This window comes from Microcebus murinus, chromosome 2 (assembly GCF_040939455.1).
Source record: "Microcebus murinus isolate Inina chromosome 2, M.murinus_Inina_mat1.0, whole genome shotgun sequence".
Taxonomy (NCBI): domain Eukaryota; kingdom Metazoa; phylum Chordata; class Mammalia; order Primates; family Cheirogaleidae; genus Microcebus; species Microcebus murinus.
The window spans coordinates 38,939,128-38,960,337 of record NC_134105.1 but is presented as its reverse complement, the minus strand read 5'-3'; the positions used below and the strand labels follow the sequence as shown (position 1 = coordinate 38,960,337).

The 21,210-nt window shown below is 53.1% G+C and overlaps 1 protein-coding gene across 4 annotated transcripts in view; it reads left to right on the top strand.

Annotated features, from left to right (window-relative positions):
- Positions 1-21,210, top strand: part of TTC39A (tetratricopeptide repeat domain 39A) — a 54,223-nt gene that overhangs the window by 16,719 nt on the left and 16,294 nt on the right. For 2 of the 4 annotated variants that reach the window (XM_012776218.2, XM_012776217.3), the window contains exons 1-9: positions 3,215-3,371; positions 3,660-3,764; positions 11,387-11,518; positions 12,852-12,928; positions 14,254-14,321; positions 15,926-15,990; positions 18,050-18,149; positions 19,348-19,413; positions 20,952-21,060. In XM_012776218.2, the coding sequence (XP_012631672.2) occupies positions 3,220-3,371; positions 3,660-3,764; positions 11,387-11,518; positions 12,852-12,928; positions 14,254-14,321; positions 15,926-15,990; positions 18,050-18,149; positions 19,348-19,413; positions 20,952-21,060 (874 nt within the window). In that variant the 5' untranslated portion in view covers positions 3,215-3,219. Of the gene's footprint in view, positions 1-3,214; positions 3,372-3,659; positions 3,765-11,386; positions 11,519-12,851; positions 12,929-14,253; positions 14,322-15,925; positions 15,991-18,049; positions 18,150-19,347; positions 19,414-20,951; positions 21,061-21,210 lie in introns of those variants that run through there. The other 2 variants (XM_075998290.1, XM_012776219.2) reach the window with 1 other exon arrangement.

Genomic DNA, 21,210 nt, shown 5'->3' with positions numbered 1-21,210 from the left:
ATGCCTCCAGCCCTTTGTGCATACTGTTTCCCCTTTTTAGATTTCTTCCTCCATCTTCTCCTCAATTCAGTGCCATCTTTTCCAGACAGCTTTCTTGAGTGCCCAGGCTGGGTTAGAGGCCTCTTCTGTGATTCCCACTGTTGCAGCCTGAGCAAGCTGGCAGCTACTGCCTCTGTCTGCATCTGTGTGAGTCCTACAGGGCAGGCCCAGGTCTGGGTCCCCCTGGGTCCCCAGAGCCCAACCCCAGGCCTGGCCTAGAGCAGGAGATTCGTGGGTGAGCCGCTGCGCCTGGCCTGAGTAATTTCTTTAGGTCTTTCATTTCCCTAGTTTTCTATTAAGGTGTATCTTATCTACTACTTATCCCGTCTACTGAGTTTTTCATTTCAATGATTATATATTTATTTTTTTAAATTTTTTACCACTATATTTCATTTCCAGAAATTCTGCTTTGTTCTTTTTCAAATCTGTTTGGTTATTTGGGGCAGTATTTTGGTCTATGCTTCAAGTCTGTCTTTAATTTCTTTATACATCTTAAACACATCTGTATTCTATATCTTATAAGTGCTAGCATTTTGAACTCTCAAGGAAACTAATTCTGCTATGTCCCGTTTCTGGTGCTCTCTGCTCTCAATGGTTTGTTTCCTAGTGTGTTCTGTATTTTATCATTTTATCACCACCCAAAGATGCCCCTGCCCCCTCTTCATGAGTCCAGGACAGTGTCTGTCTGTGACCAGGGGCATAGCCAAGTGACAGGTGTTCAATCCATTCATCTTTGTCAGCTGAATCAATGAAGAGGCAGTGAGCACCTACTGCCCTGAGTATTTAACTGGCATTCTCTCCAAGAGCCCTCAAAATGCCCTGTGAAACAGGATTATTACCCCCACTGCAGATGAGGAAACTGAAGCACAGCAGAGAGGTGGCGTAGCTAAGGTCACACACTCAAGCATGGGTTCTAATCCAAGGATGTGCCTGAACCAGTGCCCATCAGCTCAGCCCCAGGAAGCCAAGTCCATTGCCGTGGCTTATGCCAACCTCTGAACAATTCCAGAGCCAAGAGCTTGCCTCCAACTTCTGCATACACACCTCTCCCCCTACCCCTCCATTCTCCACCAAGGAAGAGTTTCTTCTCGCTTGGTCTACCTGGAGAGAAAGATGCACAGCCTGATGGACAGATGTATAGATGTGCATACTGCCCCCGCCCCCCTACCTAGATCGCTTGAGGGTAGAAGTTCAAGACCAGCTTGAGCAATAGTGAGACCTCATCTCTACAAAAAAATTTTAAAAATTAATCATTCATGGTGGGGCTCACCTGCAGTCCCAACTACTTAGGAGGCTGAGGCAGGAGGATTATTTGAGCCCAGGAGTTTGAAGTTGTTGTGAGCTATGCTGACGCCACTGTACTCCAGCCTGGGCAACAGAGTGAGACTCTGTCTCATGCTATAATAATAATGATAATAATAATAAAATAAATTACTCAGACTCAAACAGTGAATAATGAGATGATAAAGAAGTGAGTTTATGGCCGGGCGTGGTGGCTCACGCCTGTAATCCTAGCACTCTGGGAGGCCGAAGCGGGCGGATTGCTTGAGGTCAGGAGTTCAAAACCAGCCTGAGCAAGAATGAGACCCCATCTCTACTATAAACAGAAAGGAATTAATTGGCCAACTAATATATATAGAAAAAATTAGCCAGGCATGGTGGTGCATGCCTGTAGTCCCAGCTACTTGGGAGGCTGAGGCAGGAGGATCGCTTGAACCCAGGAGTTTGAGGTTGCTGTGAGCTAGGCTGATGCCACGGCACTCACTCTAGCCTGGGCAACAAAGTGGAGACTCTGTCTCAAAAAAAAAAAAAAAAAAGATCTAATGGAGAAGAGAGAGGGATAGGAAGGAGGTGGCAGGAGTGGAAGCTGGAGTCTTCCAACAGACTTGGGTAAAGGTGCTAGTGGCTGGACCACAGGGCACTGGGCACAGAAGCGGTGGATATTAAGAGATGTTGGGAAGTAGAATGGATCCGGTTAGTGATGGAGTGGATGACGGAGGCCAGGGAGAGGGATGTGGCAGGGATGACTATCAGGTTTCTGGCCTGAGGAACTGGGTAGAGGGGTGTCACTCCTGAAAATGGCAAAGATTGGGGGAAGAACAGTTTTGAACAAGACACGTGTTTCAGTTTGCCTGGGAAGATCTGCTGATGTATCATAGAGGAAGAGACGTTAGAGCTGGGCCTCAAGATATGTGTAGGAGTTTTCCTGGTGTAGAAGGGAATTTCTCTTAACTAACTTTTGGGAAGCAGGATTTCCCTTCAGTGAGATCACTGAGCCTCCTTCTGGAACCTTCTTTCACTCAAAAGAGGCCCCTTGAGAGGAGGTATTTATCAAGACCATCAAATAGGCCTCAGTGATCTCTTAATTTCATCTCTCATTTTTCAGATGGGAAAGCAGAGACCTAGAAAAATCAGGGATTTGCTTTTCCAACCTTACCCTCTTCCTTCACTCCTTCCTTCCTTCCTTCCTTCCTTCCTTCCTTCCTTCCTTCCTTCCTTCCTTCCTTCCTTCCTTCCTTCCTTCTTTCCTTCCTCCCTCCCTCCTTCCCTCCCTCCCTCCCTCCCTCCCCCTAGCAGATATTTATGAAAAGCCTACTTTGGGCTGGGCACAGTGGCTCACACCTGTAATCCCAGCACTTTGGGAAACTGAGGCAAGAGGATCCCTTGAGCCCAGGATTTTGAAACCAGCCTGGGCAACATAGCAAGACCCTATTTATAGAAAAAATTTAAAAATCAGCCAGGTGTGGTGGTGTGTGCCTGTGGTCCCAGCCACTTGGGAGGCTAAGGCAGGAGGATCGCTTGAGCTTAGGAGTTGGAGGATACAGTGAGTTATGATGATGTTGCTGCACCCTAGCCTGGGCAACAGAGCAAGACCCTATCTCTAAAAAAAAAAAAAAAAGTACTTTGTACCAGATGCCAAGTGCTGAATTCAGCACTAAATAAATAAAACCAAGAGTCCTACTTTTGGAAGCTTAAACACAAAAATAAGTAAAAAAAAAAAAAATCATGTCAGAGTGTGATAGAAGCTGTATAGAGAAACATAAAGACTGGAAAGGGTTCATATATAGTGGAGGTGCCATCAGAATGGTGAGTACAAAAGGCCCTGGGCTGCTCTTATGGGCTGCTCCCCCCACCCACCCCTGCAGCACAGCCCATTGTGACAATGTCTGGGGTTCTAGAATGCAGGCCTGGGGGACAGGAGGAGTCCTGGAGGGGGAGGGAGAAAGAGAGACTGAAGAGGGATTTAGTGGGTGGGCTGTACCCCCCAAGGGGGGACAGCAAAGCCCGATGGGTCAGAAGGGCCACAAAGACTCCCTTTACCCTTGCGGAAGGTGAGATAAATTTATTCCTAAGGCCACCTTGTACCCCGTGCTCAGCCCCTCCCCCACCCTGCGTCAGATCTCAGACGACACTCCCTTCTGCTCCTCCTCCCACCCTTGAGACCACCAAGACGTGGGTCCAGGTTGTCCCTGTGTCCCAGTATAGAGTGGGCAGCCTGGAGCAGCTTGTGACAGGCATCCAAGGCCAGCCAGGGAGGCTGAGTGGGCCCTGTGAGGCTCTGTCCTGGGCAGTAGGGGTTTGAGGGGCCCCAGGGTCACGCCCTGTGTCTCTCCCCTCAGGACTTCCGTGAGCAGCCTCCATGAGGCCCTGGACCAGTGCATGACCGCCCTGGACCTCTTCCTCACCAACCAGTTCTCAGAAGCACTCAGCTACCTCAAGCCCAGGTGAGGCCTAAGCCCTGGTTGGGGTGGGGGCGTGTGGGGCCAGGCAGAACCAGAAGTCTCATGGGAGAGGAACTCTGTGTCACTGAATGCCTTCAGCTTTCTGGGTCACCATGACCCTTGAGAAGTCTCATAAAAATGACTCAGGCTCCCCATCCCACAGCCTTCTCCAAGGTTGCTGTGACGTCCTTCGCCTTAGGTTCTTGAGGCCTCTTCACACTTAGATTTCCTGTTCCTGCTGCATCCTCTTGGGGTTTCTCCCATCAGCTATAACACAGATCCTTTTATTCCCCCTAAAGCACTAAGGACCTGGTTGTCTACTGAGCATTTTAGGGCAATAATGCAGGCTACGTATTTAGCCATTTCTTCTGGCGTTTCCTACCCTGTTTCTATAAATATATATAAATAATGTGCTTATGCTCCTTTTTTGTATCACTTTTTTCAGTTTTTAAAATTGAGATATAATTCTTATACCATACAATTTTCCTTCTTTTACTTACCACTTTTTTGTTAACCTTTATCCTCTATGTAATGGTGTTGTTTACCACTTTTAAACATTGTCTATGGGCAGACAAAAATTTAGCTTTCCTATGGCCCTGCCCTACCTCCCTCCCCTCATCTTCCTCTTGTCATTATATCACAGTATTTGGCTAAACTGATAATCAGTGTTTGCATTGTTAGTGCTTTGTAATTAATGCTCATTGCAGAGACAAAGTAGGAATTCGATTGTTTCCTTCCTGGAGTTAATAATTGTCTTGGTTTTCCATTTGCCTAATTTGCTATACATTTAGCATTAACTCTTTCTAACCCATTATCCTATCATCAGTTTTTCGCAAAGTGCTCAAACATATCAAGTAGGCTGTCCTGGAAACCTGTCCCATGTCTTCTGGCCTCCTCTCAGCCGGCTGCTGAACCCCTTTGCTTCTCTCCTGTTTCCTTGATCCTGGGTCTTTCTCTGCTGTCCCCTCCCTCATTTTACCAGAGCATGTCCTCTGGAAATTTCCTAAGAAGGAGTTGCATGAATATCAGTTTTTCCCCTCAGAATTTTGAAGACATTGCTTCCTAGTTTTCTAGCATCTACTGTAGCTGTGAGAACCCTAATTCTTTTTACTTTGTATGTGACATTTTTTCTTCTCCAGAAATGTTTAGGATCTTCTCTTTGCTTCTTGAAAATCTGGGATTTCACAGTGATGTGGTGGAATGAAGGTCTTTTTTATTCCATATTTTTATGTGGAGACTGTCAGTTCTGGCAAGTTTTCTTGTATAATTCCTCTATCCTCTGTTTCTCTTTCCTGGGCTTTCTTTCCGTCAGGAATTAGACTTCCTGGAGCAATCCTCTTCTGAGCCTGTTTTCTAACCACTTCCCTGCCCTTTTGCATTTCTTCATCTTTTTTCCCTCTGATTTTTAGATTTTCTCAGCCTTGTCATTGAGTCCTTCTGTTGACTTTTCCTTATTTCTATAATAATATGATTAACTTCCTGGTACTCTATCCTCTGAATGTTCTTTTTTGCCTGTAACATCTCATTCTTGGTTTATGCACTATCTTCTTTATATCTGTATTTGCCTCCTGAGGACCGGCCCTGGCACATAGTAAGCACTCTAATATTTATTGTTACTATTATTATCACAGAATATTGCCTCTTTTAAAAATGTTTTATTCATTTCCTGCATAACGTGGCTTTCTCCATATTCCTGAATTCTGTTTACTGGTGGGAATATCCTCTACTCATGGGGTGCTCTCCTCAGATACCCACTGATCTCTGGCTGTCAGTCTGATCATATTTAAAAACAAGTTCACTCAGAGACCAGCTGGAAAGTCTGGTGGAGCCACCTTGGAAATGGTGCGATTGGCTCTGGATGAGCGGGCAGAGAGCTGGCCCTCAGGTGTCAGCATCTGGGGTGGTTTAGCTTCTCCAGAGAAGAATCTCACTTTCCTTGGCCTGGACAGAGAATCCCAGGCGGCCTGAATTCTGAGACTGGGGAAGGGAGGAGGGCCAGGGTCCGCTCACGCCTGCTGTCTGCTTTCCCTGACCCCCTTCTTTTCAGCCCCTGGCTGTCCTCTGCACTGCCCGACCTGCTTCCCTGAGCCCCCAGGAACAGCTAACGCTGAGGCAAGGAGGACTGGTTTGCACAAGTCCCTAAGCCCGACCTGTTCAGTTTCTCCACTGACCCCTCGCTCTCCTGTTTGGGCTCAGTGGCCCAGCTTCTGGGGTGGGGGGTGGAGGTTCCAGGCTGAGCCGATCATAATGAGTCCCTGTGGTAGCTGTCCCCACACCTCACTCCTGCCCTCTGTGGGGACCTGGGCTTGAGGTGAGGCAGGTGAAGCCACAAGCTGCTCCAGCACTGATGGTCCTGGCTCCCCTCCCGGTATTTTTGGGAGGCTCCTATGTCTTTCCTGGTCATTTCCTGTCCTTCACTTGGCCCAGGCCCCCTGACCACAGCCACCGTTGGGCACTAGAAACTGGCTGTCCCAGGCCACAGCTGCTCAGCCTGTCCTGGTGCACCCCAAGCACAAACATGGGCCTTTCTCCTCCTCCCTGAAGCCCAGCTAAGACCAGGCCACACCTTGGTCTGCTCTGAACTGTCCTACAGATCTGGGGCCAATACAAGGGAGTCAGACCACAGAAGAAAATATTAAAACCAGATGCCGTGGCTGCACCCAGGCCCTCAAACTGTCCCCACCACCGGGTCCCTCAGAGGGCTCTTCCCTCTGAGCCCCTCCATGGTCTTCCTCGCCTCCGGAGGGAGCTCTACCAGGAGTCCCACAGTGCTCAGGCCTCCAAGAGGAAACCTGCAAGGAAACCCATGTCTTAAAGGAGGCAGCCTAGGGATCCAGTCTTCCCATGAGGCCACCTGTTACCTCACATACAAAGCAGTGAGGCTTCTTTATCTTAACCGCTGCCCTGTTCCAGAACAGGCTTTTTCCTTTCTTTTTGCACTTAATAGCTTTCCTCCCAACAGTAGTGGCACTAGCCCACTCCCCCAATACCACCTGTGACAACCCAAAATGTCTCCAACAATTGCCAAATGTCCCATAGGAGATAAAATTGACCCCACCTTGTGACACTAAAATATGTTTCCATAAATTGCTGAATGTCCTTGCCACTTCCATTGAGAACCACTGGTATGGAGAAAATAATTCTTGCTAAAACACAGCCTCCCCTCCCTGTTTGTAGCCATTGAAACTTCAAAAGACGTCGGGATCCCATTTCATTCACTGTTCTTCACTGTACACACATTGTCTAGTTTAATTGTCCTACTCCTCTGCAGTGGGGGCTGTTTCCCTCTTTCACTCGCTCCTCAGGGAGGTGGCTGGGCCTACCAACTCCCTCCTCCTGCCAGGCATTTGCTTTCCCTGCGTCCCTTCTTTGAGTAGCGTTGTCTCCACTTCCACTTTGCTTACACTTGTCTGTCCCTAAAAACTGTTTGTGGAACATGGAGGCCACTCTGTTTTTCTTGATGAATCAGTGATTGTGATTAATAAGTGGGATTCAAATTTAAGCCCCCTGGGCTGTCTGAGCCACACTCCTGCTGTGCTGTCTTGGGTCTCTGGCAGGGTGGAGGTGTTTACCCTGGGCGGGGGGCCTCAACCTGCCTCCTCCAGCCCTGGGAGTGCAGGAGGTAGAAAGGGTGTGCATGGGGACTTGTGTGGCTGGGGTGGGGTTGGGCGGGGGAGGAAGTCCATGGTGTGTCCCTGCCACATCCTGGAATTTCTCTGGGAAGAGGCAAGGTCACCTGCCCAGAGTGAGGGGCCAGGCTGTGGTGAGGGGATGACGAGGAGGGGGGAAAAGGTGTTTCTGGACAGCAAAACGGGCTGGCCAGGGCTGGTGGCTCCAGGCTCAGGGTGTGCCTGTCTGTGTGCTGGGCAGCTTTCTCCAGTGTTGCTCGGGGGCAGCGTGGAGAAAGCTGGCAGCTGTGTGGCTCCTGGACTGGGGTCCTAACTGGGGGTAGCAGAAGGCTGGAAGGCTTAGTGTTTTGCCAAGAGAGGGGCTGGCATAAGGAAGCTAAGTTGAGGGGTCAGGAGGAGAGGACAGGCTGGAGGTAGGAGGATGTGGCGGCGGGAGGGATGAGCATGTGCGGGAAAGCAGGGAGTTGGCGGGGGAGGGTGGATGGCTTCCTTTAAGACTCCAGGGAGAAGATGGCGGCGGGGAAAAAAAAAAAAGACTCCAGACGCAGAGCCATTCCGTGTGATGAGGATGAGGTCAAGGTGAATGGGGGTGATTGGGCAACTGTCGCCAGTTCATTCAGCAACACGTGGCCCGGCAGTGTGCTGAGTGCTGGGGCTAGAGTACTGAGCATGACGTGGGCTGTTCTCAGGGTCCGGCAGGGGAACAGTGAAACCAGCAATAAGCAACAAGCAATAATAACCCAGTCTCAGAGAGGCTCCAAGCCGTACCAGGGTGCTGAGAGCTGCACAGGGACCCCAACTCGTGGGAAAGGGGCTGGTCAGGAAGGCCACATAATTCTCAGGGCCCATTGCACAATGAAAATGCAGGGTTGTTTATTCAAATATCATTAAGAATTTTAAGAAAGTGACAGCAGAGAATTAATCCAAGCATGGGGCCTTTTTAGGTATAGAGCCCTGTGCAACGGTACAGATCACACACCCATGAAGCTGGCCCCAGAGGGCTTCCTGGAAGAAGTTATATCTAAGCTGAGATGGGCTGGATGAGGAGTCAGCCAGGTGGAGAGGATGTTTCCAGGCAGAGGGAACAGCCTGGCAGAGGCCTGGCAGTGAATGAGGTCTGTGTATCTGGGAAATGGAGATGCTCAGCCTGCCTGGAGTGGGAAGCTGAGGCAGGTCCCAGAAGGAAGAGGGCAGGGCAATGGAAGACAGACTGGGGGTGTGGAGTCCCCTGGCAGCTGGGGCGGGGGGGTGGGGCAGTGAGTTGGGGTCTGAGAAGACCAGAAAGTGGAGCAGGGGGAGCTTCAGTGAGGATGAAGGGGGAGAGACTTGCAGAGACAGAGGGGCCGCCTGTGCCTTCTGGCCTAGTGAGCCCTGAGAGGGCCTTGGGAAGGGACTACGCTGGGGTGGGTGGGGCCCAGGAAGGAGCGGCAGGGTTGGGTCAGGCTCAGTGAGCCCAGATGGTAGGGACAGTGGCAGGGCGGGATGGCTGACAAGTGTCCAACAAGGCCTGAGCCTTAGGTGTTAGCTGAGGAAGGACGGGCTAGAGGCCGCTGGGCTTAGCTGCCCTCCAGATGCCAAGGAGTCCTCAGCCCCAACACCCTGCTTTACTGATGGCTCTTCCAGCACCTTCCCCAACTTGACAGCTGATCTGGGCCCAGAAGGTGGGACCCCAGTGGACTTCATGTCCCAGAGCTGGGTTCAGCTCAGGAGTGAGGAGACTGTTGCTTTAAGAGGTCTGGGTGCTATATATGCAAACAAGAATTTATGGGGTGCAAACAGAATGTGAGGGTCTGAGGCTTGGGGGTTTTCATACCTCTGTACCCTATTTCCCAGTCCAGACCAGAGTTAGGGGGCTTGCAGGTGGTAAGCTGGGGAGGGTCCAGGCTTCCTAGCCACAGGTGCATGTTGGGAACTTGGGCCTCAGACTAGAAATTCCACTTTATCTGCCAGCTGCCTGGGTGGGGCTGTCCCTTTTCCTGGGCCCAGCACCAGACTGGCTTCAGCAGGTGGGGCTGGGCAGTGGCACTGAGTCCCTGCGGTGGGAGAGGAGAGAGAGGCAAGGGTTTGAGAGTTGGAGAGGCCTGGGGGATGGGTCTGTGTGCTATCAGGGAAGCCCCTCTGCAAGGAGAAGGTTTTATGTAGGAAAGTGACCCTTGATCCTGGCAGGACATGGAGGGATTCACATTTATTGAGCATTGATGATGTGGCCTTTGGCTTTTGTGTCCTACCTAAGCCACTCGAAAAGCCCTGGGAAAGAAGGGTTATTGTATTTATCCTACAGGAAGAAACCTGAGGCTCTGAGAAGTACCAGGGTCACACAGCTGGTAACTGGCAAAGCCAGATTCCAACCTGAGTCTGGGGGGGCTCTGAAGCCAGCTTCTTCCTTTCCACAAGCCGCTGCCCCCAGACTACGTGGTCCTGGCAAAGGCCTGGGAGGGGCCCTGCTGGCGGCCAGGGCTGGTGAGGGGTGGACCAGACTCTGTTTTCTACCTGAGGGTCACCCAGAAGTAAAAAAGCAACTTAATTCACAGGTGTTTTATGCATGAGAAAGGGAGAAAAATGAGCAAAGTCACATGATCTTACAATAAAACAGTCTGTTAACCCTAGTCATCTCTTTCCTCTGGAGTTCCCAGCACACGCCTGGCACTGAGGAGCTTCATGAATGATTAACAAGGGGCCGTGGGGGAGGGAGGGAGAAGTGCCAGTGCCTCCTGTCTAGGCAGGGGCGCCCCCGGTCAGTCTCACTGGCCCACAGGGACCCGGGCAGGCCGGCACCACCATCCCCATTTTGCAGAAGCAGAAACCCAGGCTCAGATATGTCAAGTGACTCCCCCAAGTGCAGAGAGGGACTGGCGTTGGCACCATCCCTCCTTGCCTGTTGCCCTCTCCGTATGTTAGGATAAATGCCCCCCAACACACCCCGTGGCTGAGAAGCCCAGGGCTGTGGTAGAGCAGGGAGCTGGGGTGGCGGGCGAAGGTTTCCTGAGGCCATCTTGGTCGGCCCTGACACGCTGGTGCTGGGGACAGAGATGTGTCACGCACAAGCGCTGTCCTTGAGGCGCCCACAGTCTGGACCTAGAGCTGGGCCTGCGCTGCCATCAGTTCAGTGTGGTGGGGCCTCCGTTACAGGCACACAGTCCCTGAGGAGGAGCCCTGGGCTCCCGGTGGCCTCAGAGGCACCCGAGGGCCTTGACGGACGAGCGGGGGGACATGGAGGTGGGGAAGGGCACTTCAGGCCGAGGGAACGGCATGGGCTAAGGCCAGCAGGAGGAAAGAGTGGGTTTTCTTGTGGAAGGTCTGTGTGGTTCAGTGGGCAGGGGCGCAATCTCAAGTGTGACCAGATGAGTGGTTGGGGGGAGGAGCAAAAGCCACAAGAGGGCTGGAGAGGTGGGCAGGGCTGGCGTCCGGTGGCCTCGGCCCAGGCATTGTCTCGCGGGATGTGGAAGCTGCAGGAGGGTTCAACCAGAGGGCACCGTGATCAGGTGACGGGACGGGAGAGGGGGAGGCAGCAGCCGGCCAGCGGGGAGGTCCAGGGAGTAGGCATGGGGTGTACCCAGGGGATCAACGGGGTCTCACAGGCAGGACTTGGGCCCCGCCTGCCAGAGGCGGGAGCAGAAGGCAAGAGGCAGGCGCTGGGCATCGGGAAGGGCAGCCACAGGCGCACGCGCTGCCAAGCCCTTTTCCAGTCCTCACAGCAGCGTGTTGCTGCCACCCCTGCTGAGCTGACGGGAACTGGGGCTCAGCTCTAGAAAACCGCTTGGACCACTCAGCAGGAAGGAGAAGAGCTAGAAACAGGATCTGAGGTCTTTTGAGTAGCAGTGAAAGGATCAGACCTAGCAGTGAAAGGATCAGTGAAAGGCAAGGCCCTCCCCATCCTTGGACCTCTGTCCCGTCTGTCCCCCGTGCAGAAGGAGGAGCGGGTGGCGAGATCTGCCCAGGGCCAGCTACCTCTGGAGTTCCAGGAGTTGGTGCTTTCAATGTCCCTCTTTCTGGCAGAACCAAGGAGAGCATGTACCACTCGCTGACGTATGCCACCATCCTGGAGATGCAGGCCATGATGACCTTTGACCCTCAGGACATCCTACTTGCCGGCAACATGATGAAGGAGGCGCAGTTGCTGTGTCAGAGGTTGGGGATGGCAGGGGACAGGGTTGGGGGCGAGGGTTAGAGGTTGTGAGGCCCACCCTTCTGTCAGCCTGGCCCATCCTTGTGCCTAAATTGCCACTATTCGTGCTGCTTCCTGTGGCTAAGTTTTTCTGTCCCCAAGTGCTAAGTGCTGTCCTTGTGAGCCCTGCCTTAGAATTGTTGTCTAAGCCAGTCACTGAGCAGCTTCTAGGGCCCAGTCTTGATTGGGAGAAAACGAATTCTGGCTCTTTCACTTGATGAGTCATGGACCTCTGGCAAGTCCCTCTCTGGACTCAACTTGCCTCATCTGTAAAATTGGTATGATGAAACACCATAGGGTTATCCTGGGGACTTCCTGAAGACCCTAGTCACAGGACCTAGTGCATAATTGGTGATTGGTATACATTTGCAGGTTGAAAGAATAAACTGACAGACCCTGAGTGTTTGTGCACTGGTGGAGCCATCGCTCGCTGGGCACACAGTCACGCCTGCTCCAGGCTGAGCCCTGTGCTGGGCACTGACGCCCCAGGAAATCATCATACCTGGGCCAGTCTGACGCCCGCACCACCCGGTCAGGGAGGCAGGCACAGATAGTGACATCCCGGCATGATGCAGGGATGCTCAAGCTGTCCTGGGGGTCCTGCCACAGGAGCAGGACAGGCTTCCCGGGGTAGACGATGCCTGAGCAGGGGCCTGAGGAAGCTGGCCAGGGTGGAGGGAAGAAGAGAGGGGCTCCAAGCAGGGGCAACAGCAGAGGCAAAGGTGTGAGAAAGCCCGAGCCTTGGGGGAGCTGCCAGGAGTTCCTGTCTGCAGAACCCAGGGGGAGGAGCCTGCACGCCTTGGAGGCCACAGCAAGAGCCCAGGCTGTGTCCTTAGGGCGGCGCAGAGCTGTAAGTGTTATCAGCCAGACAGAGCCTGTTGGAAAAACTCCCTGGCACACACGGAGGGTGAGCAGGTGCCAAGACTGGGTGGGCAGGGGTGGGAGGCCAGGCAGGGCACGAAGAGACCTCTATTAGGAAGAGGAACCCAGAGCTAGGAAGGCTGGGAACTGCTGACAACAGCGTCAGCTAGGTGGGGGACAGGTTGGCCTGGGGCTGCTTTACATACTCAGCCCCCATGATGATAAGGTGTTAACTGTCCCTGTGTTACCAATGGGGACAGTGAGGCTCAGAGACCATTTGCCAGAATTTCAAACCTTCTCTGTCTCACCCCAAAGCCTATGTTCTCTCTGCTAGTGCTGCCTCTCTAGGAGTTTATTCTAGAGTGTGGCAGAGAGGGGCAGAGTCAGGCGTGGCCCCTTCCTCATCCTCACCCCAGACCCCTTTCTCCTCTCCAGGCACCGGAGGAAGTCTTCCGTAACAGATTCCTTCAGCAACCTGGTGCACCGCCCCACTCTGGGCCAGTTCACAGAAGGTGTGGCATCTGGACGTCCTCCCACCCGTGCTAAGCCCAGGCGGCCGGCTCCAGGCCCAGGGAGGGGCAGGAAGGGCAGTTGTCCTCCCGGTTTTCACCAGGGGGGCCAGGCCCTGGCTCTCTGGTGAGGGTGTGGGGGGCAGGTGAGACCCACTTACCTTGCAGCATGACTGGCTGAGAGCCTGGAAGTCGAGGAAAGGAAAAGCTGTCACAAGGTCATGGGCTTTGGTCTGCAGGCAAGGGGTGCTTAGAGCTGTGCGTGCAGTTAGGTGTGCTGATTAGTCATCCTGGTGATTGCGTGTACACCAGAGGGAGATGTGGTTCTAGCAGCTGACCTGCTGGCATGAGGCAGCTGATGGCGGAACAGGTGGTCTTAGCTGTCATAGCCTGTGGGATGTCTTTGTTCCCTGACCATATGTGGCAGTCCTGGAGGCAGCAGTGGCTGACCACAAGCAGTTAGGGGAGAGCCCTGGAAGGTTCCAGCACCATAAAGTACATGTGATGGTGCTGGGCGCGCAGCGTCTACAGCAGGCATCTTCAAACTACGGCCCGCGGGCCACATATGGGTGTTATTGCCCGTTTGTTTTTTTTGCTTCAAAATAAGATACGTGCAGTGTTCATAGGAATTTGTTCATAGTTTTTTTTTTTTTTTTTGGAGACAGAGTCTCACTTTGTTGCCCAGGCTAGAGTGAGTGCCGTGGCGTCAGCCTAGCTCACAGCAACCTCAAACTCCTGGGCTCGAGTGATCCTTCTGCCTCAGCCTCCCGAGTAGCTGGGACTACAGGCATGCGCCACCATGCCCGGCTAATTTTATATATATATATATCAGTTGGCCAATTAATTTCTTTCTATTTATAGTAGAGACGGGGTCTCGCTCTTGCTCAGGCTGGTTTTGAACTCCTGACCTTGAGCAATCCGCCCGCCTCGGCCTCCCAAGAGCTAGGATTACAGGCGTGAGCCACAGCGCCCGGCCTGTTCATAGTTTTTTTTAAACTATAGTCCAGCTCTTCAACGGTCTGAGGGACAGTGAACTGGCCCCCTGTTTAAAAAGTTTGAGGACCCCTGGCCTACAGTAATGCTGGAATAAGGAGACTGTGCCGACTCTCTGGGTGTGGCGGGGGGACCAAAAGATGAAGGGGATGTGAGCTGACTGGGGACAGTGGGGGGTGCTCTGAAGGAGCCTGACCAGGCTGTCGGGGCTGAGGAGGAGGGAGGTGCTGACACAGGCTTCCTTTGCTTTTGGGGACATGGGGTCAGGTGGATTTGGCCCAGGTCTCCTACTGAGAGTCCCAGGAGGCCACGGGGCTTTGGTTTTCTCCCGACAGAGGAAATCCATGCTGAGGTCTGCTACGCAGAGTGCCTGCTGCAGAGAGCAGCCCTGACCTTCCTGCAGGTAGGAGCGCCCAGCTCAAACAAGCAGGGGGGGATTTTACGTCAGTCACCGCGTCCAGCCATGACTCATCCCCTTGTCATCCAGGCGAGGACTGAGGCTCCGCAACCCCACTCCCGAGCCTGGCCAGGCTCCGTGTGGAGGGGATGGGCCTCACCTCACACACACCGAGCGTTGCCAGGGTGCTGCTTCTACCTCGCGATGGCTGCATTTCCTGCCAGGGTCACACGGTGGTGACAGGCATTGAACAAAGCCTACTTTACACCTGATTCGTTCAGCAAATGCTGTAGCACCTATGATGTGCCAGGCTTTTTGATGATAATACAGGTGTGTAGTTTTTACATACCTTACACAGCTCACAGTTTGCTTTTTTGAACATTTACATTTATTATTTAATCTTCACCTCGGAGGCCTGTAAAGGGGAGACTTAGAAGAGAGGAGTTACTTTCCCAAGGACACATGATTGGCGAATGGTGAGCTGGGATTTGAACCTGGGTCTGACCAGGTTGGAGCCCAGATCTCCTCACCACACAGTGGGAATTTCAAGAACTATCACTGTATGATGTTACCAGAAAGCCTGGTTACATATCATCATACCATCGTCATGTATATTTATATGTATTTGGAGGGAGAGGGACATGTACACATTAGTGTTGCGGTGCTGTTTATTTTTCTTAGCTCTTTTTCTGTCTTTTTGGACCTCCGGTGATTAGAATTGGATTAATCCTAATGTTTGGTTTAGGGCTCACTCTAATAATTACATCATGCATTTTATGTTATTTGTTATATTTTTATAAATAATGAACACCCAATCCCCCCAGTTGGAGGACAGACGCTGGCTGGAGCTCTCCTTGCCCTCTAGGCCCCTCCCCATCCTTTCTCTCCCTCCCTACAGGGGAACCACTACTGAGAGTTTTGTGCTTATCACCACCCCCCTTTTTTAAAAATAGCTCTATCCACTTCATATTCATGTCTGCACAGCATGTTGTTATGCTTTAGTTGCTGTTGGGCTTCCTCTGTGTGGGACTCCCTCCGCTCACCCAGCCTCACCATGCTCCACGTTTGCTTATCCGTTCTGCTGCTGTGGGACGTTTGGGTGGTTTCTGGTTCCTGGCTATTATGAACATCCTTGAAGGTGACTTCCACAGCCCAGGTCCTCCTGTTCCCCTTGGGTGCACACCCGGAGTGGAGCTGCCAGCAGGCTGTAGGTATTGGCACTTTAAATTATAAATGTGATAAATACCTGCTTGTTGTGAAAACCATAATCCAACCAAAAGTATCCCCCTTCTTTCCCACAGTCCCGCCACCTAGAGGGAGGCCCTGTTAGCCACCCAGAGTGTCCCCTCCAGGCCTCTCTCCGAGCACATAGTATATGCACACGAGAGGCTGGTAAAGGGAGGTTCTGGTCCATCCCTGGGCATTTTGAAGGTTTGTTTGGCCAAGGACTAGGGAAGCCTGGTTTGACTGACCTCTGACCCCATCCCCCCAGGGTCCCTTATAGATTTGGGCACAGGAAGGGGCAGTCAAGGCCCAGAGCCTTGTATGATGCATCTCAAGCCTGCAGCTACCTGCCTGAGCCAGGCCCTCAGCACCTTTCCCCCCTGCAGGATGAGAACATGGTGAGCTTCATCAAAGGCGGCATCAGAGTTCGAAACAGCTACCAGACCTACAAGTGAGTGGGGCTGGGGCCACGGCGTCTACTACCCTGTCCCCCTCAGGCTGCTTTGTGGAAGGAGGAGAGTAGTAACTGGAGGCCAGAAGCTAGAATGCTATGTGACTTCAGGCAAATTTCTGCACCTTCAGGACCTCAGTTTTCTGGAATAATATTCCCCTAGTTTTCTGGTTGTCTCTGTTCTTTTTGGTCCCCTAAGGGCCTACTCCATGCCTGACCCTCTGCTAGCAGAAAATAAGACACAGATTCTGCATAAACAGCTTGGTCTTGTGGGGGCAGGGAGACAGCTCCAGGAACAGCCATTTAGGGAATAGCAATAGAACTGCATATCTCTTAAGGCCAGTCCAGATGCCACTTTCCCCAGCACGCCTCCCTCGACCCCTCTAGTACACAGGATGAGGTGTATACACACACACACACACACACACACACACACACACACACACAAGCTCCCTGAGACCAGGGTCATTTCCATGCTATCTCTGGGTCCCTGACATTCAGACTGGGCCAGGCACAGGCCATGTTTTTGGATGAAAGAATGAAGATTCAGTCCAGAGCACTTTTACTCAGTATGGCTCTACAATGCCTTATCTATGATTCCCAAATCAAAAAAAAAAAAGAAAAGCTCTTAAAACCCAGTTTTCCCCTTGCCAAGTTTTGCATTAAAACTTATTTTCCATTAAAAGTTGATTTGAGACTATCTATCATTGTATCTTCCCCATTTAACGTGACAGTTTCCCTGCAGAGATGTTGCAAGCTCGCTTGCCGGGCGTTGTGGAGGCATGACGCCGTGCAGCACGTGGATGCCACGTTCCCCGGGGGCCTGGGCTGGAATTGTCTGGAAAACCAGACAAGTGCTCTGGCCCCTTCAGTCTTCCTCCCAGCTTCCAGACGATGTCTGCAGAGCAACACCTTGTCAGGCCACCCCGTGCCAACCCCTGGGGCTCCTTTTGTCCTTAGAGGCGAGTCCTGGGTCACTGCCACGTCGTTCCTTGGAGCTCTCCCTGCCCTCCTTGCCTCATCTCCCACCTCACTCCGCCACAGGCCCTTGGCCGTCCCCTCAGTTCCTCAAATGTGCCAGGCTAATTCCTACCTCAGAGCCATGGACGTGCAGTTCTTTCTGTCAGAGACTCTTTCTGCACCAGGGAAGCCCAGCTCCTCCCTCAGACCACAGCTCAAGTGTCACCTCCTCAAGGAAGCCTCCCTTGATCCCCAGACTGGGTCAGGCCCCAGGATTCTTCTCCTCTGAGGCTCTCAGCACCCTCACAGTGACTGGATGGGGGTCTGTCCCCTAGAGTGGGAATGCCATGGGGGCAGCAGCTTGGTGGCTTTGCTCCCTGCTGCTCCCAGTGCCTGGCAGAGAGAAGCTTCAGTCAGTGCTTGCTGATTGAAAGCCCTCAAGATGCTCTCAGCCCAGAAAGGGGGCCGACACATTGCTGAAGCCTCTGTCCCGCCCCATGGGGGCCGGGCTGTGGGCTCTGGGCAGTTGGCGACCAGGAGGAAGGGAGTTGAATTCCAACCAAGGGACTCCAGGAAGACTTCCTGAAAGGGGATGTTTGAGTTCACCCAGTGGTTTTCAATTGGGGGGGCAATTTTGCTCCCCATGAGAAATGTGGCAATGTCGGGGAACATTTTGGTTGTCCAGCTTGGGAGAGGATGCTACTAGCCTCTTGTGGGTGGAGGCCAGGGATGCTGCTAAACAGCCCATGATGCACAGGACAGCCCCCTTCCGCCCCCTCCCCAACAAAGCATTATTCAGCCTAAAATGTCAGTGGTATCGAGGTTGAGAAACCCTGTTCTAGACAATGCAGAGCACAAATGCCCAGAAGTTGGATAAGGCAGAGAGCACTAGGGCTGACATGGCTGAAATTCAGGGGTAAGGAGTATGTATGTTATCACGGTGGGAGATGGGGTTAGAAATTCCTTGAATATTAGCTCTTGATCACTAGAACTTAAGAATCCACTACCAGGGAGTTTGGCCACCAGCTTGGGTAGGAGTTTACTGGGCCCCCCAACTCCCCTCCAAGTGGCTGAAACAAGACTTGGTATCTCTCCGCAGGGAGCTGGACAGCCTCGTCCAGTCTTCACAGTACTGCAAGGGCGAGAACCACAGGCACTTCGAAGGAGGGGTGAAGCTCGGTGTAGGGGCCTTCAACCTGGTGAGTGGGGGTGCCTCTCCCCCATTTCCACAGTGTCTGGCTCCAGATAAATCTTCCCTGCATGTCCCTGCCCCACGCGTGGTCATGGCTGAGTGCCACCGTGCCTGGTCGTGTGCTGGGCATCGAGACCCAGCGATGAGCCAGGCCTGTGGCGAGGCTTAAGCTGGGCTGGGGGTGCGTGCCAGAGCCAGCTCCACGGAGTCCATCTGTGCATTTCTTCTCAAGTCAAGTCGTTAGCTTGAAACCCGCCACGGTGGGGTCATTTTTTTTTTTTTTTTAATATTTTTTCCTTTCCTTTGGTTTCTATTTTTTATACCAATGATCCACTATCATTCCCAACACAGTGGGAGTCGTGACAGCACCACAGCTTGACAAACAGAGTAAATCAGGGCTTTTTCTGCCCTGGAGAGCTGGTGGTTAAACATTTACCAGTGTCAGGGAAGGGGACAGGCCCGAAAACAGCTGATGACCCACAGGAGACAGAGAGCCAAGTCCTCTTCCTGGGGGGACTTTGGAGAAGGTTTCTCATGGGTAGGGTAAGCATTGGAGCTGGATCCTTAAGGTCCCCAGGCGTCTCCCAGGTGGGGAAGGGCGTTCCAGGCGGAGGGCACAGTGTGAATGGAGACAGAGGCTTGGAAGAGCCGTGCCTGCTCGTGGAGCCTCTCAGAGAACACTTAGACCTCTGGCACTAGGTGGCTGGGGACCTTCCCAAAGTAGGGGGAGCAGAAGTGGTGCTCTCCCCCTCCAGGTAAAGCTTGTTTAAAGAGCAAGTCTTGGCTGGGCACGGTGGCTCATGCCTGTAATCCTAGCACTCTGGGAGGCCGAGGAGGGCGGATCATTTGAGCTTAGGAGTTCGAAACCAGCCTGAGCAAGAGTGAGACCCCGTCTCTACTATAAATAGAAAGAAATTAATTGGCCAACCAATATATATAGAAAAAATGAGCCGGGCATGGTGGTGCATGCCTGTAGTCCCAGCTACTCGGGAGGCTGAGGCAGCAGGATTGCTTGAGCCCAGGAGTTTGAGGTTGCTGTGAGCTAGGCTGTCGCCACAGCACTCACTCTAGCCTGGGCAACAAAGTGAGACTCTGTCTCCAAAAAAAAAAAAAAAAAAAAAAAGAGCAAGACTTGAGCTGGTGGGGAGGCCCCCACCCTACTCCGGACACCTTCTGCACGTGCTCATCTGCCTCCTTCCCTGCAGACGCTGTCCATGCTCCCTACGAGGATCCTGCGGCTGCTGGAGTTTGTGGGGTTTTCAGGAGACAAGGTAACCACCTGCCGTCTAGCACCCTGATCTGCTGAACGCCAGGCCTGGAGCTGGGCTGGACAGGGTGGGGCTGAGGGGATGCAGGGTCTGGGTGCCAGCCCTGGCTCAGCCCACGGGACAAAGCCTAGACCCCTCCAGGCCTCAGGTTCTGTCCAGTCGAATGGGACCATGGGTACCTGCCTGCCCCCACAGGGTGGAGAGGCTCTGGGGTAAGGCTGGGTGTGAAGGGCAGCTGTATACAGTGGCCTGGGGTCACATTCTCTGAGCTTGACAGGTATCAGGAGCCTGGGCCTTCTCCCCACAGATACCTCCTCACTTCAAGGCCTTGAGCAAGTCCTTTTTCTCCAGGGCCATTTTCTGGTGCTACCTCCTCATCTGGGAGATGCCTTGAGGGAGAAGCAGAGAACTCGATCCCTCAGGCTTCACTGAAGGTTGAAGGCAGCGGATCAGGGAGGGCTCCCTGGTGGAGGAGGCTTGGTGTGGGGGAAGGAGCATTGGCCTGGAAGTCAGGAGCCCTAGGCAGCCCAGCCTCACGGCCTTCTCCCTGTGACTCTGAGCAAGTCACTCCATCCTCTGAGCCTCTCTTAAGTGATACGAGGGGCTTTCTCTAGACCAGTACGTGTCCCCCGAGGTGCACTTTCTCTAGCCCTTGCTGATACTGGCCACTCCTACAGGCCTCTGTATTATTATTTATATATATATTTTCAAAAGTAACTCATAATCTTTACTGAAATTTATTTAAAAGAAACATTGAGCATGGTGGCACATGCGTGTAGTCCCAGCTACTCTGGAGGCTGAGGCAGAAGGATCCCTTGAGCCCAGGAGTCTGAGGTTGCTGTGAGCTAGGCTGACACCACGGCACTCTAGCCCCGGCAACAGAGTAAGACTCTGTCTCAAAAAAAGAAAAGAAACATTGCTACATGAAAACCCATATTATTTGGTGTGGTAAGAACATAGTCACAAAAATCAATACTGTGAGGCCCAGCGATCTTAGGAAAGCCCTGCTGGAGCGTGTGGTCGGCCCAGGCTGCTGCTGTGAGAAGGGGGCTCGGGTGAGAGTTTGCACTCGCGAGGGCACAGGACTGGGCTTTCTGCACCGTCAGAAGGCTAGACGGAGAACTGAGAACAGAAACCCCTCACTGGTGACTTGGTGTTCCCTGATGCCAGTCCACGGAGGCCTAAAATCTTGGTTGCCGTCTGCTTGGCCCCATCTGTGCCCTGGGCCTGTGGTCGGGGTTATCGGCCTCCTTGCTGCTCCTCCCAGCCAGACCTGGCTGTGTGGCCCTCGGTGCCCACCGCGGGGCGCTCGAGCAGGTGCACACAGGGAGGACTGGGGATGTGGCTGTTGAGGGGTAGGGGACGCCAAGGCCTGGCCAGGCCTTTGCTCTGGCCTTGGCAGCAATGTCCCCTCCCTCCACGAAGGTGGCTGAGGCACTGAGAGAGGCACCCTTTGCTCAGGGCCACACCGCTGACTCAGCCTCTCCCGCCCTGGCCCCTGGCCCTCTCTGGGAGTCTCAGCCTGTCCTCCCGTCCCCCAGGACTACGGGCTGCTGCAGCTGGAGGAGGGCGCGTCAGGGCACAGCTTCCGCGCCGTGCTCTGTGTCATGCTGCTGCTGTGCTACCACACTTTCCTCACCTTTGTGCTCGGTAGGCTTCCCTGTGGGGCGAGCCCTGGGGCCAAGAGGGAGAGGGGCTGCAGACCGTGCTCAGGCCCCCAGGACTAGGGGTGGGCGTCCTGAAACCAGAAACAGCAGAGCCTCATCAACTGGCCTTGGGCCTGGCCTGCTCACTTCCTCT